This window comes from Aythya fuligula, chromosome 17, assembly GCF_009819795.1.
Source record: "Aythya fuligula isolate bAytFul2 chromosome 17, bAytFul2.pri, whole genome shotgun sequence".
NCBI lineage: Eukaryota > Metazoa > Chordata > Aves > Anseriformes > Anatidae > Aythya > Aythya fuligula.
The window spans coordinates 2,653,413-2,681,225 of record NC_045575.1 but is presented as its reverse complement, the minus strand read 5'-3'; the positions used below and the strand labels follow the sequence as shown (position 1 = coordinate 2,681,225).

Sequence of the window (27,813 nt, the reverse complement as noted above, 5' to 3'; positions counted from 1 at the left end):
GGGTTTAGAAAAGGAAGAAATGGGTCGGAGATAGAAGTCTTCTAAAATGTTTTTGACGTGCTGAGCGCTGGTTTCCCAAGCTGCCAGCGGTGTGGGCAGGCCCGAGGAGGTCAGGATGCCAACAAGCAGCCAGGTGGCAGGTCGGGGATCCCAATTTCTCCCCGGCTGACACGGGCTCGCTCCTGTGGGCGTTGCAGCAGGGTGGCCCCAGGAGCAGCGAGCGGAGGAAGTCGTTCACGGCTGGGGCTCCGGCGCTCGCTCCCTGCGCAGGGGAGGAAACGAAACTGCTGCTGGACCTGGGCTGGAGGCAGCGCCCGTGGCTGGGAGGCTGAGCTGCAAAAGCGGGTGGCAAACGGCTGCAGGACGGCGTCCAGCTCGCCGGGACCCCGGCCCTTTGCTCGGGCGCTTCGTGGGGCATTTGGATTTGCAGGCAGCTCTGCCCACGTGTGTTTTGTGGAGTTTGCATTTCTGCGGTGCCGGTGGCTGCGTGCTAAGTGATTTCTCGCACACCTTTGGCTGGCTCACGTCCCAGTAGCTCTCCGTGCCCCCGTCCTTCCCCCGCTGTGCACGCTGTGTGTCGGTGCTGCTCCCTCCGGAGCCTACACAGGGACCGCTGAGGCAGGCGGCTTCTTTTCAGGTTTCCCTTCTCCCCCAGGAGCTTGTTATTTCTGGTGCCTCACGTGTGCCAGGCAAAAAAAAACACAACAAACTACATATTTCTGGTGATAGCTGCGATACTCGGGGGAACGGGGAGCTCAGAGTGCACGGGCTGGGCTTAATGTTGGTGCACACCTCTGGGGATGGCTCTCCAGCCCCTCTTGCTGTGTGGTTGCCACAAGCTGGCATTTATTTCGGTCGGTCCACATGCGTGGCTGGGATGTCCTGGTGCAGGTAACGGAGATCTTGCCTTAAAGGAGGCAGCTAAATGCCAGCAGCTGTCGCCGTGGTGCCACGAGCATTTTGCTAGCGTCCAGGTTGGGGTTTTTCAGGGTCGAGCACCACGCAGTCAGTGCCATCTGGTGTGGGATCTGAAAAGGTTTTGGTGTCTGGGCTGGAGAAACCCAAGCTTTAGATCGCACTGTGCCATTAAAAAAATACATATTTAAAAAAATAACACAGAAAACAACAAAAACCACAGAAGAGCAGTTTGTAATAGTCTCTAGATTCATGAATTGAGTTGGAGCTTTGCTGTGAGTGACTGTTGGGCTGAACGCCCGGCCGGGTGTAAGAAGGGTGAGGGTTGGGCCCCGGTTGTGACCCAGTTTTGCACGCAGTGTTTGCAGCTCTGTGCCAAAGTGCTGGGGTCAGCAGCTCGCTGCGGTGCCCCCACGTCTCCGCGGGCACAGCCCCGCTGCCGCTGCAGCCAGCGTGGTGTGGGGGCGATGCACGTGGCGGGACGAGTGGCACGGCAGTGAGAAGCTGCTCCTTGCAAACCACGAGGCCAGCTCTGCCTCAAAATTATTAAAAAAAAGAAAAAAAAAAAAAAAAGCCTGTGCCTTCTAGCTGGTCGCCCAAATGTGCAGCCCAGCAGCCTCAGGTTGGTTGGGAGCCTTTCTCACAAGGGTTTCCTGCAGGTCCCTAAATGAGCAGCCTGCATTTTGGAGATATCTATAACCTCAGGTTAATGCACCGACCTGAGGGGAAAGCTGTTTTATTAAAAAAAAAAACCACCAACAAACCCCCAGCTGTGTGGTTCTGAGCGTGGTCTGGAGGTGGAGGAGAGCACAAAGAGGGTTTGGAAGCGGTGCGGTGAGCTCCTGCGGCTCAGCCCCGGCGTTTCAGCCCAGCTCTGGGGGCAGGCACGGAGGAGGTGAGCAAAGCAAGTGGCAGCGACCTGGGGACACCCGACTGAGCCCTGGGGCTGGGCTGGCAGCATGAGGAAAGGAGCAGGGCTCACCAGCTGCTCACTGTGGCTGCTTTTCCCCTCCAGTGGTCGGTGGTGGCAGCAGGCACCGGGAGGAGACTTTGCACTAACTCACAGCAAGCCAGGAAGGGCCTGGCTCTGCCCTTTTTGGGCTGTTTTGGGGTTATTCCCTGCGGATAAGTGGCTGTGTGCAGTGCTGCTCCCATGGGATCACCACCGGGCTGGGCCGATTCCCAACTGGGAGCTCCTGGGGCCGCTCCCTTCTCAAACCCACCCACGCAGCACCCCGTGGCCACGAGCTTCACGGCTGAATTTGGCTCTAGGTGAGAAGCGTTTCCATGCTCCCGCTTTCAACCTCCTGCTCGCTAATTAAGGGACAGGTGGGGAAATCAGCACAGCACAGCACAGCTCACCTCTGTCTCCCCGTCTCCCCTCCCTGGTGTATTTTCTGCCCGAACAAATGGCAGCGGGAATGCAGCCCAGCTGCAGGGTATTTCCACCCTGGTAATTCACAGCAGTTGTGGTTAGGCGCTGTAGTTTGCATATAGCGGGGATAGTTCAATAGCCAACGGTTGGTACCTTCTAGAAGGCCACGAGAAATGTCGTGTCACGTCCCGCGCGGGGATTATTTTCGTTAGGGGCTCAGCCAGTAGATGCCAGCCCCAGGGGTTACCTTTCCATCACCTGAGAGCAGCTGTAGGGGGAGAAAGTTGCCTTCCCGACAGAGCTCTTCCTCCCTGAGCATCATCCGGAGAGGGGGAGCTGGAAGGCGTTGTGGCTGGATGCTGCTTTGGGTTTTGTCTTAGGAAGATTTTTCCTGGTTTAATGGATGAGCTGCATTCCTCAGCTGCTGTGCTCGATCCCGTGCTGTCCGACTGCCTGTTGCTAAATCGGCGTGGCGAGAGAAGGGAAAAGCTGAGCAGGAAATAAAGCAGTGAACAACTCGAGATGCCTCCGGAGAGAAGATCTGTAAGAGAAGAGGAAACGGTACCAAAGGGGAACTGTCTCACTGGCCTCACCCTTACTTTTGAGGAAGAACGCCTCTGCTCAGCCTCTTTAGCTGTTGAAGTAGGCTCCTCGGAGTGAAGCAGCTCCCGTGGTCTGACTGGGATTTAATGCCCCTGCTGCACTTTGCTGAAGGACTCGTTAGCCTGCGTTACGGGGCTCAGCAAGGGAACGGAGCCTGCCGAGCTCCTTAGGGTGCCACTCATCAGCTGTGGTCGCTGCTGCAGAGGGCTCTGAGCCTGGCCACAGCGACTTGCCAAGAAGTTTGCCTCTCGAGCTTCTCCTTCCCCTGGGCCATTCTCTACTGCTGCACTTACACCAGGAGCACTTACACCACTTGCAACGAGAGCTTCGGCCTCGCTGCTTCCATGCTTTTTGTGTCAGACAGTCGAGATCGAGTCAGGCTGAGTGGTCTCGCCTGCAGCAGTTCTGTTGGGAGCTTCCTACGAGCCCCAGGTGCTTGTGTCCCCCCAGCTCGGGGCGGTGGCAGCGGCTGTCTCCAGAACTGGAGGCCAGAAGTTTCCTTAAAATCTTACCACGTGCCACCGTGACTGCAGTGAAGATGATGACGAGGTCCAGCGATGTTACTAGCAGTTTTATTAGTATTTTCCCTCAGGAAAGGGAAAAGTTAAGGTAAGAATTAGGACTTGAACTCTCTTCCCTCCTTGCTCCATGCCTATCAGGTAGCAAAAAGCTGTTCACGTTTGGGGAGTTGTTCTGGGCCACCTCCACCAGCCGTAGGCTTCAGCCTCCCAGGCTTTCTTGCAGGTGCCAAAAACAGTTGGGCCTCGTTGTTTCCCAGCTATACGGACAGGTCAGGGCTGCAGCCTAGAAATTCAGGGCAAGAACAGCTCAGGCTGCTGGAGAGGGGATGGAGAAGCCGGGCTCTTCATTTGGGATGCCTCTGGAGAAGGAAGGGCAAAAGTGTCCGCGCTGCTGCGTGCCTCGGGATGCTGACAGCACCTGGGTGGAGAGCAGCGAGCAGAAGAGCATTAAAGGACGATGTTGATGGATGGTCTCACAAAAGCTCCTCTTTTTCTCTTGCCCGGTGTCCTTCAAGGCCTTGATTCCTTGGTTTCTGCCTTCCCTGCTGAGCAAAGTCCACGCCGTGCAGGCTGCGCTGCGAACGTCCAGCTCCTACAAATGAAACTGCCGTGGCTGCTAACGCTGGAAATGCAGAGAGAGATGAACAAAGTGCTGAAAATGCTGCCACAACAGCAATAGCCCCGTGATTTCAGGTTCTCCAGGGTACAGAAGTAGTGTGTAAAAGGGGGAAAATATCAAATCGGCCTCGTCCTGCTGATTAGAGCTTGTTTAAATACAGCGTGTGCACAACCTGTTCTTCAATAGGCCGATATCAGCTGGGGAAGCCAGGCTGTTTTCCAAGCTTATCTGCTTTCTTATTGCCCTGTTGGTAGCGAGATCTGAATCCGTGGCTCCGTTTGACCTGTGCTTTAAGTACAGGAGAGAGCTCAGGGGATGGCAGAGGAGAGAGCCTGCTTGGCACCGAGCTGTGAGCTATCTGTGTACTCTGCACGCTCGCTTATTGCATCCCTCGTTATGCTTATTGCTGGACTCTGATCTACGGCTGCTAATTCCCCTCTTCAGCTCTGCTTGTAAAGTGCCTTCTGCTATCTAGGAATATCGGTGTGCTCCTGCAGCACCGTGAGGAACGGAGCAGGGCATTTCAGACTCGCTCGGCACATCGGGGCTCTGCATCCCCTGCGCTCGCTGCTGAGCTGAGCAGTTTGCTTTGCGTCTTTGGAGGGGGAGATGCTGCTTCCAACTCCAGATCTCTTCACGTTTTGGGAACGTTCCCTGACTAATTTATCTGTAGGGGGTATTTTCTTGCCACTCTGCCATCCTTTTATGCATGACTTAGCTTCCCAGCCGACTGAGGAAGCCTTTGAAGTTAGATTGCAAATGGGCTGTCCCTTCCCCCCCTCTGAGGTAGGGAAAGCAGAGCAGCCATGGCTGGGGGAAGAGCTGGCCGTGTTACGTGGCTCCCCACTGTACCACCTCTTCTTTTCCTCCTTCTTTTTCCCTACTTCCCCCCCAAGAAACCCTTTTTCCTCTTAATAAGATCTCCTTTAAGACTTAAGGGAAAAGGCCGTGGCCCCGTGAGAAGGTAAATCCACTTTTAGGGCATTTTGTCTGTGATGAAACGTGAGCAGCCTCCTGGTTCTCCCCCTGTCCTTAAAGCACTGCTGGCTTTACGTGTGGTTTTCGTGTCAGAAAGCCCTGGAGGTGAGCGATGAGACCTTTTCCCTCTGGGAGCAGCGGTGCTCTGTGCTTCCCCACCTCCAGCCCTCCCTCCGTGCACCAAAAAGCCGCGAGGAGCTCCTTCCTTCCTCGCCTGCTTCCAAACCACGCCGTGCGGCATTCCCAGTCTGTGGGATGGTCAAACGAGGGACCAGCCCCTGAGCCAGCACGTTGCAAGGCACAAACAAGCATCTCCTCAACCCCATCCCCGTGTTTTGGGACTGACAGGGGTTCCTGGGGGATCCACCTCTGTCCTTCTGTGGTTTGAGGCATCGACTTAAAGCTTCCTTTTGGTATTGGGGGGGAAAAAAAGGCATGAGTTAGGCTGGTGTTTACAGTGCTGTTTGTTTGTAATGAGCACCTGAATGTTTTTGTTGCTTGTTTTACCTGTTGGGCAGCCTTGGAGGTGTGAGGAGGACAAATGAGCACCAGACCAAAACACAGGCTGAGCCAAGAGAGTGTGTGTCAGGTAGGGTATAGTCACTCCTTGCAGCCTGAGTTCTCTTTTTCAAGCAGTGAGGGAGAATTTTGCAGTCAGCAATAAAGAAACCCAAACACCCAGGTAACTTCTCACCCCCTGCAAGAAATCCTTGCTGTGTTGCAGCCGTTTTGGTGCCTGTTTTTTGCAGGACACGGTGACGAGTCGTGGAATAGGATCACAGAATCGTCACCGTGTTCTGCTCTGCTTCGTTTGCAACCTTTGCTTGAGAGTCAGATTTGCAAAGAGCCGTATGAATATACAGCTGTGTAGAAATCGTGCTCTTCTGTTCTCGAGGTAGCAACACATGTCGTGAAGGTATTCATAATCGCTCATCTGTAATGTGTTAATCTTTTAATTTGCCTTTTCCTGAGCCGGGCATTTCATTACAGCGCGAGTGCACCTGAAAGCTATCTCTGTCCCAATTAAAAGCTGCAGCGATCCTAATCGCGCGCTCTGGCAGCGGCAGGAGGAGGACGGGAGCTCCCTTTGCTGCTCAGAGGAGGAGGAAAGACGTGACTAACCAGCCCGGGGAGGAGGCAGCAGACAAACTTCAGCGTCGATGCAGGCTGCAGTGGCCGTGTGCTGGCCAGAGCAAGCTACCACAGGCACTGATGGGGCACGGGTGCCTGAAGAGGCTCGGGAGCTCTCCCGGGAGCTGGCAGGAGGATGCAGGCAGCGGTTTACTCCACTTTTTGCAGCTGGTGAAGCCCCTCGGGTGGCTCTGCCCTCCTGCACGCCGCTTGGGCAGCGCCGGTGCGGTGCCACCCTCGTGCAGGTTCCTGCAGAGGGAGACCTGTAATTACAGGGAGCCGAGTCTGAAGCGTTCGTGTGTGTTGTCAGCACGGGGCTGAGCCCCTCTGGGTCACGCCTGACACCGAGAGGTGCGGATGCTCAGCACAGCACAGCACCTCTGCCGTGCCATCGTGCCCGATCCCGTGAGCTGAGGGCAGCTGGGAGGCACGGCTGCTGCTCGGTGCTGCGCCTGCGAGCCCTTCTCTAGCCAAAAAACAGGTTAAAAATGGGTAAAGCGATGCTCCCTGAAGCCCTCGCTCTGCTCCGGTATGTAGATTTTGGACAGCAAGGGGTATTTCACTGTGTGAGCCGTGTGAATGGTGGGATTCTCTGGGCTGAGCTTGAATAGGCTTAAATATGTTTTGTTTTTTTTTTTTAAAGGAGTTTTTCATTGAAATTGTGCCTCTGAAGGGGGGGTTGCAGGTGGCTGGTTTGCGTCCTCAGGCTTCCCTTTTGTTCTGGAGATGCTGTGAGGAATGTCAGTGACAGGTTTGAAGTCTCTCGTCCTTTAATGTGTTCCGCAGGAGCCCGGCAGAGCGAGCGGCGCGTTACGGGGCGCGTGCTATTCCCTCCCTGGGGTCGCAGCCTGGGGAGCCAGGGCCGATTCCCTCGATTCCCTTGTCAGGCCAGCAGCACGGCGCGGGGAGGCAGCTGGAGGGACCCAGAGCCTCCTCCCGGCGCTGTCACACACTCGCTGTGTGACCCTGCTCAGTCAGTCCTCATCTCGCTGCCTCTCCCTCGCCTCCGGAGCTTTTCCTTTCCCTGCTTTTTTGTCAGGATAAAGGCCGAGGCGTGCTCGCTCGCGGATGTTTTTAGATCCTCGCATGGACTTCATCCAAAACCAAGCAACGACTGTTTGACAGTCAGTAGGGTTATGAAAACTTTTCTCCTCCAAGAGCTGCTTCTGATTTGACATCTCGCTGGATTGAAAAGCTGCTGCCTAACACTTCAAGGGGCAAAGACTGCCAGCATTCAGTATGCAGCTTTCGAAGTTTTGGGTGATTTTTTTTTCCCCCCTGTATGGTTTCTGTGCGTGCGAGTTGCAGTAGGCTTGCAGGTTGCCTTCCTCATGCAAGGGACACTTTGCTTCGTTACAGCTGATGACCTTGCATGGAGCTGAATGCCCCTGGCCCTGCCTTGCAGTGTTTTGGTGCACCACAGCTTGGTACCTGCTGTGTTCTGCGATACACCTTGCCCACCTGGGCTGCAGGTAACTCGGTGCTGATCAGAGCATTTAAACAAAACCAGCTGCGAGCTGATGGGCTCCAAAATGCATTCTGAATTCTGAGCAAGCTCTTAAACCCCTGTCAGGGCCGGGAGAGAGCAGCTCTGCACGCCTGCAGCAGCCAGTGCTGCCTGCTGACACATTAGGACGTAGCTTCATTTTTTCTGCAGGTACAAACGTTTGCTTGCTACGTGCTGGGGATTGCCCCGAGATATACACTGCGTTCAGCAGCTCTCTGCCCTGCTCAGACCAAGCAGAAGCAGGACCTCGGGGTGTTCCCCCCGTGTAGCCGAGGGTGGCAGGGAGCGTTTGGGGGAGCAGCGAAGGATGAGGCCGTTTGTAAGCAGTGAGGCTGACTCGAGTCTCTCCCAACAAATCTGCATCGTTCAAACACCTCTGGAAAAATGTGTCGCGCATATAATTAAATACCTGTTTTGCTAACTCTTAATTTAATTAATGCAAAGTGGAGATGGCAGCACCAATTAATTTAGTTGGAAATGGCTTTGCTCTCAGTGGGCTGAAGGGAGGCTTTCCGGAGGCACGGTACCAGCTGCCCTGGGAAGCGTGCAGGTGAAGCCCAGGACTGACTGACACCGTTTTTTTGACAGTGATGGAAATGACATCCCCAGAGCAGCGCAGATGCCAGCTCTCAGATCGCTTTTTTCCCCTGTAAAAGCAAAGAGGGAAGGCAGCGAGGAGGCAGTTGCTCTGGGAGGAAAGCGTAGCTGCTTTCAGCCCTACCCTGAGAGGCATTCGGTAGCAGCCGCAGCAAATCCAGGTTCAGACAGGTGAACGAAAAGAAAACCATGTAACAAAAGACCTTTCTGTCTCCCCCTGATTTCTCTTTCCGTGCCTTTATCTGTCTCACTCAGTCGGTGCCCGTGTTTTTCCCCCTCAGACAGAACTTTCCTCTAACTGCTCATCCGCTTTAAATATTAATTCCTCTTAACTTTCTTTAAAGACTTCCGTGTAGAGGATCTTCTTTTGGTTTGACCTCTTTGCTAACCTCATGTATTCCTTTATTTTCTCCCCCCCTCCCTGCCCTTTTGGTCTTTTTCTCCCTGTCGTTAAATCCCTTTCTCTTTCCCTTTCCGTCTTGCTTGGGTTAAAACTGGAGCACAGATTGTGTTCGCTGTGCAGGTGAGCTGTCAGCCCCGCGCCGCAGGAAGCAGGGAACGTGTCGCTGCTTCTTGCAGACCCAAATGAGCACCAGAGGAATTACAAAATTAAAAAAAATAAATCTCTCGGTCTTCCAGAAGTGCTCGCTGTTGCTTTAGCAGCTCTCGTTTCAGCTCAAGGGAAAATAAATGGGTGTATGAATGAAGAAAGGTAACGTGCGCTGCAGCGTGGGGGCTGCCACCCCCTTAGCTTCAGGTCTGCTGCCCGTGGCAGATCCGAAGCCAACTTTGTCTGTCTTTGGTCTGGATGCTCCTGGCTTCCCATCCCGTGCTGCCTTTTAGCTTTATCCAGCTTTTGGAACCGGCCCCAGCGCTTTTAGCGGTGCCTTTGGTGTTTATTACTGACAAACGGGGTCTGTTTCGCGGGAAACTTGTTGACACCTGCTGCGGGCATCTCGTTTGCTCTTCCTTTGCTCCTTTCGGTGGAGCTGCGTTAGCTGAAGCCGCGGGATGTCCTTTCATTGCCCACACCCTTGGCGTGGGACGTGACCGCGGCCAAGCAGCCGGGGAGGGGACGCAGGGTGTGAAACCCCAGACCTCTTAGTCGGGGCGGGGGGAGAGGACACAGTTCAGCTCTGGAAACACTCGAGCACCACAGGTTATTACTTCTTTCTTAGCAGTTTGTTTCAGGGGTACACAACAACCCTGGGAGCACCTCCCTGGTGTACAGAGGCACCAAAGCAGCTCCAGGAGAGCCCCCGCTCGTCCCGCGGGCAGCGTTTGGTAGCACTCACTGCAGGGTTTGCCAGCCACCAGTGCTGCTCCGTGCTTTCAGCTGCTCTGCAGGGCTAAACGGGGGTCTCCTGGGAGAGCTGAGAGGCAGGACAACTTCAGATGGGCATCTTCACTCAAGCCCTAAGTTGTTTTTTGGGGTGACCCATGCGGATCGTGGTGCACGAGCCCGCGGGCTGGCGCTGCAGCAGAGGAATGCGGGGAAGCCGGGCCGAGGGGAGGTGCTAGGACAGGAGGATTTGCAAAGCTGCTGCTGCCAGCGTTGTGCTCAGCCTGCTCTCTGGTGGTGGCTGCCGTAGCAGAGATGACCTTTGATAAAAATGTGAAGCATTTGGGTTGATCTGGGTAGCTGCGGTTGCTCAGCGCCGTACGGCCGCAGCTCACAGCAGAGTCATCAACCCGGCTGCTCGTGCTTTTGTTTCCTCACCACTGTCCAAAATCGCGAGGTAAAATAGGAAATCACAGCAGAGAAGAAGAGAACTGCTGCCGAAGCTGTTTGCCAGCAGCTCTCCCTGTGCAGGTTCTCCAGCATCTGGTGCGGGCTGAGCTTCGTTGCTCTTCCTTTCAGATCAGGGAGACCGGTAGGAGAGCAGACACCAGCACCTGCTGGCACAAAACGTGGAAGAAACAAACATCTTGGGGATCTTTGTTCAAATTTGGCTGAAAACAGCCAACAGGTTCCAAAAAAAAACTATTGCCAGGAGTGAGATACAGAGAGGCACAGCAACGTTACCACTTAATTGTGGTCTCGTTTCCTCGGCTGGGCTGCAGCCCACGGTGCCCAGGAGGGCTGCTGCGCCGAGGAGCGCGGGGATGCTCTTCGTTTAGATCAGCTGGGGGTGACACGCAGCTCTTTGGGCTTTCTCGTGCGAGGCTGTGGGGAGGAAGGAAGTGCTCGGTGCGTCGTGTGAGGGGTGCGGGCCCCGCACGCTCGGAGGGAGCCTGGGAGAGAAGGTCACGATGAGTGCTTCTGCTTTTCAGCCCTGAAAACAGCCGGGTGGTGGCTGCTGTCGCAGGAGTGGTGGGTTTTGCCACTTTTAGCTAGGAAAAAAAAAAAAAAAAAGGAAGGAAGAATGGGAGAAACAGTTTCAGAGAAGGTAGTTTGGGACCCTGTCATCCTGCTAGTAAAAGGTTAGCCCCATTTGTGCCACCTAGATCAGCTGCTGGCGTGTTGGATGCGTCTTCCAGCAGGGTTTGGTTGGTGTGTTTCATAGCAGGCTTTGGTTTAACGGTACCCGAGGGATGTGGCTGCCATCCCTGGGGTTTCTTGGTGCTGGGGACACTTTCAGGCTGAGGTGCCCGTCCGATGTCACACACCGGTGTCACCGCTGGCTGCGTACCAATGCTGGGGCTGGAGGGGGGCCTCACCTGTACAGGACCAAGTCAGGCAGCTCCAAGGCTCCAGGACGAGCAGACGCCCTTTGCTTTAATCTCATTCCCATCCCTTTGGTGGTAGAGGTTGCACATCGTTTTTGCATTTTGTATAACTCCGTCTTTATTTCACGAGGCTGGCATTCATTTTGCTTAGAAATACGACGTGCTGTGTCTTTGAATTACGGCATTTAAGACTCTGAAATTTAAAGGCAATTGAAGCAGATTCAGGCTCTTTTTTTCAGCACGAATTGCTTTGGCCCGGTAGACAACTTTCGGCAGCAGCAGCCGTGTGGAAGTATTGTCTTCCCACAATTAGAGGTTAAAAGTTGACAGCAGATGAGCCGGGGAGGATGATACAAAACCACGGATGTTCTTTGCGCGTGCTGCAAACTGAAAAAGAGCTCACGGTGCAATGCACCTGTCGGGGTTAGATGCAAATAGGAGGCAATGCACCTTGCAGAGAAAGGCGGTCGGGCTGCAGGTGTTCCGCCGATCACGGGAGCAGCTCTTCCTCGTGCACAGAAGCCAAGGTTTGTGTTCGGTTGGGATCGATGCCCTTTTAGGAAACTGCTACCCCTCTGCTCCCTGAGGTCTGACATGGGAGGGAAAAGCTTCAGTGGGCACCAGCTGCTCATTGTGCCCTGGCTTTGCGGAGCATCACTTGCTTTCCTCCAATCCCAATTAAAATGTGGGTTAAACTTAGCCTTTGTTTAAAGCAGCTGGTGCCGTGGTATTTAATGCAAAAGGATCGTGCTGCTCACCTTTCCTCTCTCTTTTCGCAGGGTCAGCATTCTTCGGGGGAGGACATGGAGATCTCCGACGACGAGATGAACCCCGCGCCCATCACCAGCGCCGAATGTGCCAAAACCATCGTGGTGAACTCCTCCGTCAGCAACACGGCCGTCATGGCCCCGTCCATCCCCCCCATGCCGCCGCCGCCGGGATTCCCTCCTCTTCCTCCTCCTCCTCCTCCACCCCCCCAGCCGGGCTTCCCGATGCCCCCTCCGCTCCCCCCGCCGCCTCCCCCCACCCACCCCGCCGTCACCGTCCCCCCGCCGCCTCTCCCGGCGCCCCCCGGGGTGCCCCCGCCTCACATTTTGCCTCCTCTGCCTCCTTTCCACCCCGGCATGTTCCCCGTCATGCAGGTGGATATGATAAGCGTCTTGGGCAACCAGTGGGGCGGCATGCCCATGTCCTTCCAGATGCAAACTCAGATGCTGAGCCGCATGATGCAGGCGCAGAACACCTACCAGTACCCGCCTTTCATGGGGGGGCGGATGCAATTCGTGAATCTTCCGCCCTACCGCCCCTTCTCGATGGGAGCTGCTCTTGCTCGTGGGCAGCAGTGGCCGCCGCTGCCCAAATTTGACCCCTCGGTTCCGCCGCCGGGCTACGAGCCGAAGAAGGAAGATCCCCACAAAGCCACTGTGGACGGAGTCCTCCTGGTTATCGTGAAGGAACTAAAGGCTATCATGAAAAGGGACCTGAACAGGAAGATGGTCGAAGTGGTAGCGTTTCGGGCATTTGATGACTGGTGGGACAAGAAGGAGCGGCTGGCAAAGGTAGGCTCTCACCTGCCGCGTGCTGGGTCCTGGGGAAAGCTCTTCACGGTGCTCGTGGCCGGGGTGTGGGCAAGCAGGGGGCTGGGGCTGAATTTAAAACCAAAACAAAACCTGAAATGTTACAGTAACTAGAGCAGAAGCAAAAAAATAAGCCGCAGAATAGCTGTGCTGTGAGAAACCCCATTGCTTGAGGCAGCTGAAATTAAATGGGAGGCAGGTATGTCCCTCACCTGCCTCCACGCCTGCCCATGGGGCTGGTTTCAACCCCAGGAGGGTGGCAGGAGCAGCCCGGGAGCAGCAGACGTCAGCCTACAAGTGTCTGGGAGGTGGTGCTGCTGCTGCAGGCTCATTTATTTGGTGTCACTCCACGTGTCCGGGGATTTCGTGCTGCTTTGCCATCAGAGCAAATGCAGGCTGGGAATTTTGGTCCTTTCCCGGTGTCACTGCAGCCCTGCTGGGTGTCTCTGCAGAGCTGTCCTGCCAGGGGGGGGTTTGTGCTCTCCTGTCAAGCTGAACTCCAGCGAGCAGCAGTTGTAGGACAGGGACAGCTGCTCTGAGACAGAGCAAGGGAAGAGAGCTTACAGCACACACCCAGGAGTCCTCTGCTGTGCTCCTTCTGGGAGAGCCTTCACAATTAAGGGACCTTGCTGTTAAACTCTAAACGCCCAGCCCTATCCCACCCTCCTCCTTCTTTCCTTTCCACTCTTTGTGCAGCAGTTCCAGGGCCTGAAGTTTGAGAAGTTTAGCAGATTTCATTTTTTTCTTGGTGGTCTGGACCACTGGTGGCTGCTTCCAGGAAAGGGTCTGCAGGGGGAAATGACCCCAAAATCAGGAGGCAAACAGGCAAGGGCTTCTTGCGTCTAAGAGGAAGCTAAACTTTAGCTCCAAAAACACAAAGTCAGCCGCAGCAGGAGTGCTTGAAACCATGGCGCTGAAACTTTGCGTTTCCCACTCCGTGTGACAAGGTCCGTGAGTATTCCCAGTCCCCTGCCCTCCTCCTGCCTCCCCAGCACTCGTACACGACAGCGATTAATTCAGGAGCTGAACGTTGGCCAAATACACGAGGAGTTCCAGGGATTAGTTAAGGCAGCAGCCTCGCATGAGTCGTCTGATCCTTCCTCAGCCAATTTCCAGCGTGCCTCGGCCAGCGAACAGCTCTCGTTTAATACGCAGTGATTCTGACACTAGCAGGAGAAATTAATGCTATAGAAAGGGCCACGCGGTCCTCACGGTGACTACTACAGAGGCTTGCTTTAAGAAAGAAGAAAAGGAAAGGAAAAGCAGCACCGCAACCTGCAGGTACTTTCTGTTTCAGATGCCAGTTCTCCGGGCAGCACCCTCACCACGTGCTCTTGCAGCTGGCTGCGTGTTACCTCTGGTGCCTGGGAGAGCTCCTGGGCTTTCCAGACAGCTCGGTGCTGCTGCTGCCCAGCAGCTGTTTTATGGCAGTGCCTTTTGCTCTGGGTTAGAGCTGGCTGCTGTGATGTGTGGCAGGAAACCCAGTCCTTCTCCTCCTGGCTAACGTGCAGAGCTTCTGCCTCCTACCAGTGCTGTGTGTTGACAGCTTCGGGGGAGGCCCCCAAGCTTCCAGGGGAGCGAGGGGACGGATCCCACAAGTAGCTGCAAAGCAGCAGTTGAAGCACCCAAGAAATTGGAACTCTGCAGTGAAGGTGCAGAATCAAGTCGAGGCAGGACTTTGGCGGCTGCTCGGGCTCTTCTCTCTCACCCCAGCTGGATTTTGCATGTTCTTCACCTGGAATTCGCAGCCCTCGTTGGCCAGGGCAGCCGACTGCTTTTGCCAAAGGAAAACAAAAGAGGAGAGTTCAGCTTAAATGGTGCCTTCTCGTTCCTGGTGTCTTTTACGACCGTGGGCTCCTCAGTGGCACCTGGAGGTCAGTTCTCCGCACGCTTTGCCCTCACTGGTTCTTCTAGAATGGACCAAGACCTCCAGGCACTGTTTGAGCTGGAAGGTTATCAGCACACAAATCCACCAGAACAGGCCCTGCATCCGCATTTCCTCCCTCCTAATGATTTTAAGTGGAGCTCCTTATATAATTTTTCCTTACTGATTATTAGTAGTGAAAGAAACTGTATTATTTTCAGAGGCTTGCAAGTATAAATAAGACAGCATATGTGCTTGTTTACATCTTTTTTTTTCCCTCTAAAAATAAACGAAGCAGATCTGTAGGGACAGCTATCTTTTAATATCTCCTGTCCCTGGCCCACCAGCTGCAGCAGCCCTCCTGTTACAGGAGAGATCTCATCTGTGGCAGTGCAGGAGCTCCACCACACGCCAGGTCCTCCAGCAGGCATGTCCCTCTGGTCAGGGGCTTCATGGGTCTGCTATCTCCCTCCTTGACCTTCCCCAAGCATAAGGCTTCTCTATTTTTTTTTTCCTTCCCTTGTCTGGCTGCTGTATTCCATCGAAGGAATTGCCTTGGCTGCTGACTGACTGCTAAAAGCTGTGGTGCTATAGGAGAAGGGTGGGAAAGCTCGAGGTAAGACTGGTGTGCTAGGTCAGGCATGATAGAAAATGCAGAGGAAGAATGCTGGCAGGGAAGGCAGCATGTACCGTGGGCCTCCTCTGCCTGAGCAAGGGCAAAACTTCCCCAAATCTAGTGCTGGCTTTAGGTTCGAATGCCTGAGTAAGGTGCTTTTAGCAGAGTGCCCCAGGTACAACCAGCTCCCCAGGCCAGGCAGGGCTGCTGCTTGGCTTCCCTGCTTGATATTCCCACTAGCCTCGTTCTTTATTAGCAGGAGAGCTGAGCTTAAGCTGCCTCTTCGGTGATTACAGTCAGCTTCAGCAAATTAGCTCTGTTAGTGTCGGTAAGAGAAAACGACTTGTAGGCAGTGTTGCACCACGGACTGATGCCAGTGAGCGCTGCCTCCAGTGCCCTTGGCTGAAGACAAGCGTGAAATTATTGATTTTGCTTCCAGCATCTGTGCTGGATTCTTGGCTATTCCAAAGGAGGTCACTGTGGTCCCCTTGCTGAGGAAACCTGAAATGGTCCAGAGGGGCTAGTGAGGACTGCTCGTTTCCCTTGTCCTCCCTCGTGAAGCACATTGGCCTATGTTAAGCTGCGTGCAAAGAAATTGAGATCATGTTTTAAAACACTCGGTGAAGAAACCAAGAGTGGTGCTTTGCTACCTGACATCATGACGACTCCAAACACAAGACCATGTGGTGTCCCAAGCCACTGCTCCAAGAATCCCAGCAGGTTTGTCTTGTAGTGCCTTGTGCAGTGCAGAGAAAATAACTTCTTAAAATGCAAAAGGGAAAAGGCTGCTTGAAGATGGCAAGGTCTCGTTATCAAGAGGAGCTTCTGCACCTTCTCCCTTTGAAGTCGTGTGGCCAAGTGGTGCATCTCCAGATGCCCTTGCCTTCAAAGAAACTGATGCCTGGGCAGGGGAGTGGTATTTCAGAAACCTCAGCCACCTAAATGGCTTCTGGACTTCGTGTGCTCCTCAGGAAACTTTTCCTGTTTTAAAGTATGTTTTTTTTTTTTTTTTTCTCTGCAGGCATCTCTCACTCCAGTGAAGTCTGGAGGCGAACTGGAGGAGAAGCCAAAGCCAAAGGATCGAATCACATCTTGTCTCTTGGAGAACTGGAACAAAGGAGAAGGCCTGGGATATGAGGGGATCGGCTTGGGCATTGGGTTACGAGGGGCCATCCGGTTGCCATCCTTCAAGGTAAAAACAAAGTTGTCTTCATTATTTCTAACGTTCCCTAAAGGAGTATTAGGAGGACAGATGGAATGGAATAAAACTTGCAACTATAGGGTCACTTGAGCATTTTTACTTCCTGGCAAGAAGTAGAAGTATAAAAAACAAAGTTTCTTAAATAAAATAAAATAAAGAGGGGGTGGGGGTGAGGTGAGGGGAATAGAATGGAGCTCTTCATTAAAATTGAAGTTTTGAGTGCAAAGATGCAAGTAAAGGTTTGGGACTGGAGACTCTGCAGTCTTGATTTAGAATGAAACTTTCATTGAGGCTCTCTAAGATGTCACAGACTGCGGGCTCTCTGTTCGGTTACAACTCAGACACATCCATTTGCCAAAAGCATTCTCTGTCAGATTCAGAGTACCTGGTGATGACATGCACCATGCTGGTATGGGAAGTGTTTTGATGCAAATTGAAGGGGTAGAGTTTCATTCACAGTGAAATTCTGTTTGCAAGCAAATAAAGGGATCAAGAGCCAGGGAAGTGGCCCTTGATTTCTTGGTGTAAGTCACACTGGCAAAGTTAGGCAGTAGCAGTTTATTTAAGAAGTTGATTTCTGCTGTTTCTAAACTCTTAGAAATGCTAATTTTGTCTTTTGTTCAGGTGAAAAGAAAGGAGCCACCTGAAGCTGCCTCAGCAGGAGATCAGAAGAGAATCCGGCCTTCTACTTCTGTTGATGATGAAGATGAAGGTTTGCAAAGCACATTTGTTTGAAACACAAGAGCAGATGCAAGCCACATGCGAGCTGAATCCTTTTAAACTTCACAGCAGTGTGCTCACTTACAGTTAGACTCAGAATCAAGGATCTGAGCCAAAACCCTGCCTCTCACAAAACTCTAATCAGCTGGGAGATGTCTTCTCTGGATTCAGTTATCTTAAATTCACTGGCGGGAAATTTAAGACCTGCATTTTATGAACGCTTGTACCCTATTTTAGATTTGCTGATGCAGAGCTGGTCACCCAGTAGAGGGAGCTCAGATTAGTTCATGGACTGTGTTCCGGAGGCATGCTTGCAACTCACCGTGTATGTTGAGGGAGAAAGCAAGTAAGAGACAGTTTGCTCTGCTTATTTATTTATTCTTAAGTAACTTATTTGCCAGAGGAATCTATTTCCAAAGATTTTAACTTTTTTTTTCCCCCCTGGGAACAGGGAAGAGTAGAGATAAGAATATTCAAAGCTTGATGTCTTTATTTTGCATTAAAAAATGAATTCAAGTTAGTTGTGCTATAAACTTGGTTCAGACTAACAACTGGTTTCAAGCCAAAGTACAGAAGCAGGGTTTTGTTTAAAAAAGAGAAGGAAAGGCATTAAATCATTAAGTTTAAAAAACGTAAGAACCAAGGTTAACCAAGCATCTTTCTCATAACACAAACCCATCAGTTCTTCAAGAAATAAAGCAAACCCAGAGTTTGTTAAAGCATTCGTATCCCGTAGCGTGTCCCTGTTTAGGGAAGCAGCACAGGGAGTTTCCCAACATGAATCAAGTATTCTGCTGTGGCACTGCACGTAGTGCTCTTCTCCAAGCAGTACCCAGGCAGTGTTGGGTGAGACAACCCCATGGCAAGGTCCCTGTTGGCGTACCAGGTCTGATCTCCATGGTGCCACGTCTCCTTGCTGCTCTGCCTGCAGCTTGTCAGCTTTGGCTACCTTTTGGCATTTTGCCGTCCTTGGGACTTTCAACACCCTGCTCCCAGTCTCACCCTCACTCGCGCTGTGAAATTAAGTGCCTGTGAGCCTGGGGACTCTCACACCATGTGCACGCATTGCTCCTAACTTTGATCTTCCCAAAGCAAAAGTTCCTATGATGTGATCAACCCTTTCCCTCCCATGAAAGTACTTGAGGGCAATTTCCTCCTTGTTTTTGCTCCCCAGAGTCAGAGAGGGACAGAGATGCTTCCGATGCAACGTCTGACCTGTCAAAGAAGGATGCAGAAGCAGTGGGGCTGAGGCGGCGACCAGCAAGGCCGCTGGAGCTTGACAGCGAGGGGGAAGAGGGAGACGAGACATCGGAGAAAGAAGAAGAGTCCTCCTCAGAGAAGGAAGAAGAGCAGGAGGAAGAGAGAGCCTTGGTGAAAGCAGCACCTGGAAAGGTGTGTTGGTTTGTGATCATATTTTTGCATGCAGTCTGTAATTAAAAGGGGTCCTGGTTATTCCAGATCGCAACGTTACCTTCTCTAGAAGGTGTGTGCTCCTCTTCGGGCCTGTGCTAAAATAATTTCTGTAGGATTATTCACCCTTCAGGTTCTCTGAGCAGTGTCTCTGAGAATCATTGGTGATTACCGCAATGACAGCCAGGTCTCAGGGTCAGACACTGCTCATTTTTGGCAATACTTTCCTGTAAAGGAGGAAGAGGAGGATGAGGATGAAGAGGACGACGAAGAGGATGATGAGGATGAAGATGATGATGAAGAGGACGATGAGGAGGAGGAGGACGATGAGGAGGAGGAGACAGGTGTTGAAACAAGTGACAAAGAGGAAGAGCAGGACTCCGAGGAGGGTAAGCAATTCCAGGGAAAACAGCGAGTGTGGTGTTCGGGCCAGGTGCAGTCTCCCTTTTTGTCTCCCTACTTGTAGGCCAGGTTTTATTTGTGCACCCTCTTTCGTTGAAAGGCAGTTTCATACAAGATAATTTATACAGGTATAAATAATCTCGGTAGAACTCCATTAAAGAGGCAGTCTGCCAAGAGACCCACGTGGCAGTGCGCCAGGCAGCGCTAGGTCTGCTGCTCACGGAGCTGCTCGTTGCACGGTTGGAAACATCCAAATACTTGGTTTACTAGGCCCTGCAAAAGTAAATAAACTGCGAGGTGATTCCTTCAAACCCACACGCTGTTTTTGATGCTGTTACGGTGTGGGAATGATATTTGTTCCTGTAGAAGGCCCTGATTAGTTCTGTTTTCTGATGTCACTAAATGATGGTAACTTGTTCTTCTTGTAGAAGACGTAGCGAGTCCCTCATCTTCCAAGGCTGAAGTGGAATCGTCCGATGAAAGTGAGGACTCCTCTGAATTCGAATCCAGCTCTGACTCAGATGAAGATGACGATGAGGATGATGAAGAGGAGGAGGAGGAGGAGGAAGAGGAAGAGGAGGAGGTGGCTGAAGATCAAGACAGAGAAGCCATGGTTGCTGAGACAGAGCATGAACCTTCCAGTCATGAGCTTCCTGATGATGAGAGGGAGACCATTTTGGAGCTGTATCCTGTGGATGACTACATGGATGCAACAGGCTTGGGACTCACAGAGCCAGCGTTGGTGGAGAAGGATGAAGGGATGGAAGAAATCAAGGCAGGAGAAGGTGAATGTGGTGAAGTCCCAGAGGCATCTATTGCTGCTGAAACACTCAAACACTTGGTTATGGAGAGAGACCAGGAGACAAAACTTGCACTGTCTCCCATCTGTGGGCCAGGTATGGTCTTCCGTGTGGTTTGGCACACATCACATTGCCAAGTGCAGTATTCTCACAGCCTCCAACACATCTGGTTTTGTATTTCCCTTGTTCTCTCTTCCTCCAGCATTGGCTCTGGGCTAGGGATTATCTGTACAGAGGAAGAGGCCTGTGCTGAACTTTGCTTCCTAGTAAGGAGTTCCGCACAAGGCATCTGGTACTAAAAATACGGTGGTTATTGTATCCAGAACCTTATCCTGGGCCAGTGCAGTTAGTGTGCTGCAGGAACTGAACAGTTGGCATCGTCCGAGGGTGACTGACTGGGTGGTGTGGTGGCTGAAGCTCAAGATAGAAAAGTCGTGGCTGCTTAAACACAACAGGAATCTGTGCTTCCTGAGTCACTGCTGGCTGTTGTTGGCTTTAATATCAAAGGAGTGTGTGGAAAGCTGTATGGGGCAGGTGGGCAGAGTCTTAGAATTACATCTGGCTCCTTGCTTTGCTTTTCACTTAGTCATTTTACATGAATAATATCCCCAGGTTTGCTGGAAGAAGGAAATTGTCTTGATTCTGTACAGAGCTGCATATAACCAGTGAAGACTAGAGTAGGAGTAGGATGCATAAATCTCAACAAATTCTGCAGCAGGAAGCGGGGAATTAACAAGCAAAAATCTGGAGCCAACATCTTGAGCAGGACGGGTGTCTGAAGGCTGCAGCACTGGGGACTAGACAGTATTTTGGCACCTGGAGAGCTGGAAATCTGGCCCCTGCCCAGGCTATCACTCCTCAGCTATCATAAAATTTGAAAGGCTAATAGGCAAAACGCCTGTTTTACACAGCTCCTTTGTAGAATGTGTTGGTGTCCAGACAGGATATAAATCTGGGTAGAGCTGCGTTTGGGGTACCTCGATGTGTGGAGTGAGCTTTTCAGGTAAGCTAGGCACAAACTCAAACTGCAGCATTCTTCTCGTGCTGCCCAGCCTGGCCGTGCAGGAGTTGGATGGGTCTGACCTTTCTGCAGCGAATCTCTGGTTCACTCCGCACAGATGGATAACACTTCCCCTCCAACTCTCCAGGCGTTCCCACCTCCTTTTGCTCTCCCACTTGAAAATGTTATTTTGAGCTGCCTAAGAAGATTCACTGTTGATTCCTTTTGGCCCTGACTCTAAGGAGGTAAATAAACTCCAGACAAATGAGCCTGCTGCAGAGAGAGCAGCATATAAATTGCCTCATTGATACCATCTGAGTGTCTCCTCATTCATTACAAGGGCTTTCCATTTTCTTCACGTGTTGTTCAAGAGCATTATGCTGCTCCCCTCCTTGGAGAGCCGAGGGTGCTTCTTGGCCCCGCAATTAGTTTACCTTCCCACATCAGAAAGGCTGATAGCTTGGGGCTCTGACAGCTGTCCTCCAAAGCTCTCACCCTGCAAGCCACTAATGCTTTTCGTGCCTGTAAAAAGGTGGGCAGGGGTTTTCAAAGCAGAAAACCTTCATTCTGGCCTGCGTAGTAGCTAATCCTCAAATTAATAGTGCGTTTTTTTTTTTTTATGGTCCATTAGGGATGTCTGTGGTGGTGTCTAATTACTCCACACTCTGTGCCTCCAAAATGTAAAGCATTGGAGTTTTTAAAGCCTCCCTGTGGAATTGAGCTGTTCCGTAATTGCAACATCTTAAACATGCCTTTACTGGCAAGTGGCAAGTAACCAAGTGGAAGCAACACCCCTGACTTCTTTTTTCTTTCTTCCTTTCTTTTTTTTTCCTTCTTCCAGAGGAAGAGCCTGAACACACTGCCATGCTGGAGCCAGAGGTACAGGAAGGTCCCAAGCCCGAATCTCAAGATGAGGATGGGACACTCTGCCTCTCAGCTCCAATGGGAGTCTTTGGAGAACCTCTGCCCAGTAAAAGCAGCTTCTTTAGCAAGTCTGATGGCAGCACCTTAGAAGCTCGTGTTAAAACAAAGCTGCCCTCTGCAGCTGAGGAGGATGAGCGGCTGCCTCGCACGCCGGGGCGGGAGGTGGTGGTGCATCCAGAGACTGATATTCTTCTGCTTCCAGCCCACAAGGTGCCATCCTCCACGCTTCCCTTACCGTCGACTCCCGGTAAAGAGGAATCTTTAATGCCTCCAGAGAAGTTCCCCGAACAATTACTGGTGACCAAAACATCTGTGGATGAGGAGATTCCTAGGACTCCTGGGCGGGACATTTTGGCCAAGTCTTCGCACCCCTTTGCAAAATCCCAGAGCACGGACACTGTTCCAGCAACGCCAGGAAGCGACGCTCCCCTTACGGGAAGCAGCTTGACCCTCAGTTCCCCTCAAGTCCCAGGGAGCCCCTTTTCCTACCCATCCCAATCTCCTGGCATTAACAGTGGCATTCCTCGGACTCCTGGGAGAGATTTCAATTTCACGCCTACTTTCCCAGAGGCTGGTGCTACCATTCCTTGCCTTCTGTCTGGCAAGAAGCCGTCAGAGGATGAGCTAGATGAGAAAACCTTTAAAGAGCCTCTTGGTGCTTCCCTTACGATCAGCATGAACAGTGTTCCTTCCCCTATCCCCTTCGCCAGCCCCCCCCAGGCAGATTTCCACACAGACGTGGGCTTGCCACCTGATGAGCCAATACCCGTAGCAGCCCTGCCGTGCATGCCTGGAGATGGAAGACTGCCCATCGAGGAATGCAAGGCAGAAGTAAAATCTGTTTTACTCTCGCCAGAAGCACCCACTGGGGCTTCTATTCTTCCTCCCCCCCCACCGCCTTCTGTTCTTCCCAAAAGGAGGCCGGGCCGACCGAAACGGTCGCCGCCTTCTGTCCTCTCCTTGGATGTGTACTCGGGCAAAACCATAGAGCCACCTCCCGTCCCAGTGACCCTGGTGGAAAGTGCTATGAGCAAAGAGCTCCTGAGTGCACACCCCGATGCTTTCTATGGACTGAAAGACCCTGAAGCCGTCACCCTGGACTTCAGGAATGACGGCTTCCACGAGAAAATAGCGGCTGAGACAGTCGCAGAGAAACTGCCATTCAAGGAATTGGAGAACCAGTGGAACGAAGACTTCAAGGAAGAAGAAGCTCACGCGAAGCCTAAAAGACAGTGGCGAAGGCAGAAGAAGTCACCTGAGGACCTCCCGGTGATTCCTTCCCCCGAGTATTCCCCACCCCGGCCTCAGTTCAGGCCACGCTCCGAGTTTGAGGAGATGACCATTTTGTATGACATTTGGAACGGAGGCATAGACGAGGAAGACATCAAATTCATGTGTATCACGTATGACCGCTTGTTACAGCAGGACAATGGCATGGACTGGCTTAACGACACCCTGTGGGTATTCCATCCTTATATCCTTTCTCAGCGGCTCTCCGTCACGCACCACGTGTAGGATGCACTCGATGGGCATTGGGTTGTGGGACTTAAAATGCAAAAGCCAAAGGTATTTGGTAGATTTGCATGCTGGAATAGCAGTTGCTTATGTCAGCAGGCAGTTTTAAACCTAATCCCTGAAGCTGCAATACAGAAGTGGCTGTTCTTGCTGCATTTTCCATCTAGAACTGCAGGGAAAGTCTCTGAGCACCTCTTCTGGGGAGATTTCCTTGCTGGTTTGAGAAGCTTCTGTCTTCATTTAAACCACTTTTTTTTTTTTTTTTTTTTTTTTTCCCCAGCTTGCTAAACTAATTACTGAAGCCAGCAATTTCTAGTTGGTGCGTAGAGGACTTTAACTTGGGGCTAAAACTTGCTGTAAAAATAATCCTGCCATCTGTGCCCAAAATGATGTTAGTGGTGCTAGCAGCTTTAACTTGCTTCGAGCCCAAAATACTAATAAGCAGAAAAGGCTGGCTTCTAGGCAGCACGTCGGGGCAGACACAGCCCCAGGCTGGCTGGGAGAACATTGTGCTCTGTGCTGCAGCAGGACACGGTCATCAGGGAGCATGTGCAGCACCTCGTGCATTGCTAGAGGTGTCTGGAGTTAAAATATTTCATCCCTGACTCCCTGCAAGACCCTGCTTTTTTTTATTATTATTAACCTTTCTCTAAAGCAAAAGCAAACCAGCCAAAGCCACTTAAAACTGTTGCGGTTTTTCGTGGTGGATCAGGACAGTGGGGTTTGAAACGTCTGCGTGGGGTCTTCCCTGTCCCAGCAGGTGTGCAGGAGCAGATCTCCTGAGCCTGGTGAGAGCAGCGTGTCCCACCTGGTGGGCTGAGGAGTGTCTCCAGTACATCTGCTTTGCACCTCGCCCAAGGCAGGGTGCCAAGGGCTGGGATTGCTGCGAGGTCAGCGCGGTGTTCTCGGGGCTGGGAATTCCTGGGGGGAGAACAAGTTTCCTGAAGCATGCAGCTAAGAAGGAAATACCATGCTGGGCTTCCCTGCAAGCTTTTTTTTAATAGTAGTGTTATTTTTTTGCAGCCACTTCCCCCCTCCTGCCCCCAAAAAAACCCTTCCGTGTTTTCTTGGTGTTAGCTCCGCGTAACCGCAGAGGTTTGGTCTGATGTCCCCTGGTAGCCGTGTTGCCCCTTAACTCCTTCCCACCTACCAGCTTTTCTACCCCCAAGAAAAAGAAGCGTGACGATGGCATGCGGGAGCACGTGACGGGCTGCGCACGAAGCGAAGGCTATTACAAAATTGATAAGAAGGACAAACTGAAATACCTCAACAATAGCCGAGCTTTTGCAGAGGAGCCTCCTGCAGACACGCAGGTGAGGAAACGTCCTCTGCTGGCCACCAGGGTGCCAGCAGGATTTGGTTTCGAACATCATCACACGCTGGCTGCTCCCTACCTTTTGGCAAGGTGGAGCTGTTGAGGTGGCCGTTTGGGTGGTGCTGGGGCAGTGGGGGTGTTTGAAGTGGGGCGTTTTCGGGAGGCCACGTGCTCGGTGATGATGCCTTGTAGCACAAGGGATTGCTCGTGGGGAGGCTGCAGGGTGCTGGGCGAGTTGGGTCAGCTCTGATCACCCGTTTGTCCTCAGGGCATGAGCATCCCTGCTCAACCGCACGCTTCCACCCGGGCTGGCTCCGAGAGGCGGTCAGAGCAGCGCAGGCTCCTCTCCTCCTTCACCGGGAGCTGTGACAGCGACCTGCTCAAGTTCAACCAGCTCAAGGTAGGTCACCCCGTGGGGTGGCTGCTCTGGGCAGGGGCTGGCTGGGAGCAGGCTGAGGCCAGGCAGGGATGGGCACAGAGCTCAGTGCTGGGCACCTCTGCGTGTGTGTCATGGGGCTGAGTGGGGCCCAGAATTAAGGTCTTGCCTTGCTTCTTGGAGAAAGTCTCCACAGAGCAGGTCAGAGGTGCTTGGCTGGGGAGCTGGGCTCTGCAGTCAGAGCAGCTGCAGGGAGCAGATGAGATTGTCTTGAAGGATCACCCAACGCAGAACCTCTCTGGGGTACCCAGCTCCTCTGTGCTTCCATATAAACCAACTTGAAGATTTCTGTGATCTAATTCACCTAAAAATAGGAACAGAGCAATTGCGGGGAAAACAGGACACTCTGGTCCAGTGTGCTCCCCTGTGAGGAGAAGAGGCGTGAGCTGTTTGATAAATGGCTGTAAGCACACAAGCTGCTTTAGCCCTAAGCAGAACCATCAGGGCTGTGCAGAACAGAGATCGATGGCCCCAGTGGGTCTGTTCTCCCAAATGGTGCAGCATGGTATAAAAACCCAAGTATTACAACTATGTGGGACCTCTTACGTCCCCCGTGCTGCCCTTCTGTCACCAAAAGCCAGAAGGAAACCAAATCAGGTTGAAGCACCCCAGCACTGCTTTGTGTGTTGCAGCGTGCTGCTGGAGCTAGGGACAGCCTTTCCCTTTTGATGCTGTGGCTAACGCAGGGTTGGGATTTTGGGGTGTTTTCTTTGCGCAGTTCCGGAAGAAAAAGCTAAAATTCTGCAAGAGCCACATCCACGACTGGGGCCTTTTTGCTATGGAGCCCATCGCAGCTGATGAGATGGTGATTGAGTACGTGGGTCAGAACATCCGGCAGGTAAGCTGGACTGGGGGCGAAACGTGAGCAAAAAGCAGCCATGAGAGAAGTGATTGAGTGTGGCAGCTGGGGCTGGCGTCCCTGCTGCAAGGCGTTAGCTATGTGAGCTAGGCAGAGGCTGGCATGTGGCTTGGAGGAGCAGGGGTGGGATCTTCAACAACAGAGAAATTCAGAGCTCAAACCCTTAGGAAGCAAGCTCTCCAGAAGCCCATCCTGAACTTCTGTGGTTTCAGTGAAGTCTGTTCTGTTGGGGTATTTGGGACCGTGTATCTTCAAAGTGGCACCAGCACAGAGTAGATCTCTGAGCCCTGGGTAGATCTCTGCTCACAGCTCGCTGCAGCCCGTTCTGACAATAAGTGTGGGGTTTTCTGTAGGTCATTGCTGACATGCGTGAAAAGCGATACGAGGATGAAGGCATCGGGAGCAGTTACATGTTCAGAGTTGACCACGACACAATCATCGATGCCACGAAATGTGGAAACTTCGCCAGGTTTATTAATCACAGCTGCAATGTAAGTACCAGTTTTTCGCATATAATTGTACTCTGACATGCTGATAAACCCACTGAGTCCTTGCTAACTCTGATCAGGGACACATTCAGAAGTAGCAAGGGGTCACGGGGTTATGATTAACTTAATGAGCTGCAGCAGATCAAAGCTGAGTCTAAACTAGCCTAAGGAACAGATGAGAGACCTGAGAAATGAAATATGCAGCAAGACAGAGCGTGCTCAGAATCCTCCTGACCATTTTGTAGGACCCTGATGGCTGCTGTTCAACCACAGCTAACAAGTATTTCCTTAAAACAACAATTTTAGCAGTTCTGCTGCTGTGGGAACAGTATCCTAGTGTCCGCATGGGAAAAGTACTCTTGCCCTGGTAAGCAGAGAAGCTGCTTTCCTGGCTGATCTGTGCTGCAGCCTACATTCGAGGGCTTGGATGTCTGACCACGTTACCAAGCATTAGTTGAGCTGCTCTCTACCAGAGACAAACATAGTGGAGCACCGTGAGGGCTCTCGTGCACTACAAATGACCAGAATGTGTTTTGGAGGAGCACAAGGAGAGCTCCTCTGGTTTCTGGCTTCATGCCTCCTCCTCTCAGCTTTCTGCTGAGTATCCTGGCTCTAGCTTCTGGAAGTGTGGCTGAGACTGTCATGTGAGTGCCCCACTCCATTTTAGTTTAGTTAATTGTGTGGAGGCTGGGAAGCCGTGGCCATCAGGAGCCTAAATCATTACCTGTTCTGTCACCTTTGCAGCCAAACTGTTATGCTAAAGTGATCACAGTGGAGTCTCAAAAGAAGATCGTCATCTACTCCAAACAGCACATCAATGTGAATGAGGAAATTACCTATGACTACAAGTTTCCGATTGAGGATGTAAAAATCCCGTGTCTATGTGGCTCTGAGAACTGCAGGGGAACCCTGAACTGAACTCGAGGTTTCTCGTCACACTTGCACCTTCGGCCATGTCAAAACTGTGGTAACCAGGTGTGGTTGCACTTTGCCAAAAAAGAAAAAAAAAAAGAAAAAAAAGAAAAAAAAGAGGAAAAAAATAAGGAAAAAAAGGAAGAAAAAATTAAAAAGGAAAAAAATATATATTAAAAAAAGGAAAAAAGAGAAGATAAAACCAAGCAAGTTTCGCACTTCTGCCAGGATCACGAACGAAAGCAAAAAGCGCACATGCTTACGAGGACTGTTCATGTTTCAGGTGCTCTTTCCTTTTCAGATCCAACACGCACACAAAAAGGTGACTACCGTTTTGTGGCATGGTCTATCCAAACACTAGCTTCTCTCTGTTCAGTCCCTACGTTAAGGCTCCTTCATGGGATAATGGTACCTTTTTTTAATTGTTGGTATAAACCTTCATCTTTTCATAAATGCTGCTACCTTTTTCTCATCAGTTTTGTTGGTTGAAAAAGACATTCAACGTTTAAATGTGAAGCAGAGACTGAAAATGCCATATAGGGTTTGTTGGGAGCTTGATTGGCTGAAATTGCACAGATTTCTCAGAGTAAGCTGTAAATAAATGTAAGGTTGATGTTACAGAGCAAGCCAGAGGCTTGAGGGAGTGTGAATGGGTGTGTGCGTGTGTTTGGGTGTGTGTGTGTGTATGGAGACGTGTCTGCAACGAGACTATAGGTGAACTGTCCTGCCTTTTCGTTAGGGGTGAGCCCGAACACGTCCCCTAAGCCAGACACCCCGGGGAACGCCAGGTCAGCCACAGACCTGAGCTTAGCGCCTTGGGCTCACCGCTGATTTTCATATGCCATGCTGGTATATTGG

At 51.9% G+C, this 27,813-nt stretch overlaps 1 protein-coding gene across 1 annotated transcript in view; it reads left to right on the top strand.

The window, feature by feature from the left end:
* SETD1B (SET domain containing 1B, histone lysine methyltransferase) overlaps nt 1-27,080 on the top strand; it is a 41,362-nt gene extending 14,282 nt beyond the window's left edge. The window contains exons 7-18 of the mRNA XM_032199170.1: nt 11,696-12,475; nt 15,995-16,165; nt 16,799-16,886; nt 18,069-18,286; nt 18,540-18,693; nt 19,135-19,602; nt 21,348-22,904; nt 24,092-24,258; nt 24,529-24,660; nt 25,415-25,534; nt 25,909-26,046; nt 26,788-27,080. Of these exons, the coding sequence (XP_032055061.1) occupies nt 11,696-12,475; nt 15,995-16,165; nt 16,799-16,886; nt 18,069-18,286; nt 18,540-18,693; nt 19,135-19,602; nt 21,348-22,904; nt 24,092-24,258; nt 24,529-24,660; nt 25,415-25,534; nt 25,909-26,046; nt 26,788-26,961 (4,167 nt within the window). The 3' untranslated portion in view covers nt 26,962-27,080. The remainder of the gene's footprint in view (nt 1-11,695; nt 12,476-15,994; nt 16,166-16,798; nt 16,887-18,068; nt 18,287-18,539; nt 18,694-19,134; nt 19,603-21,347; nt 22,905-24,091; nt 24,259-24,528; nt 24,661-25,414; nt 25,535-25,908; nt 26,047-26,787) is intronic.
* The last annotated feature ends 733 nt before the right edge of the window (nt 27,081-27,813 follow it).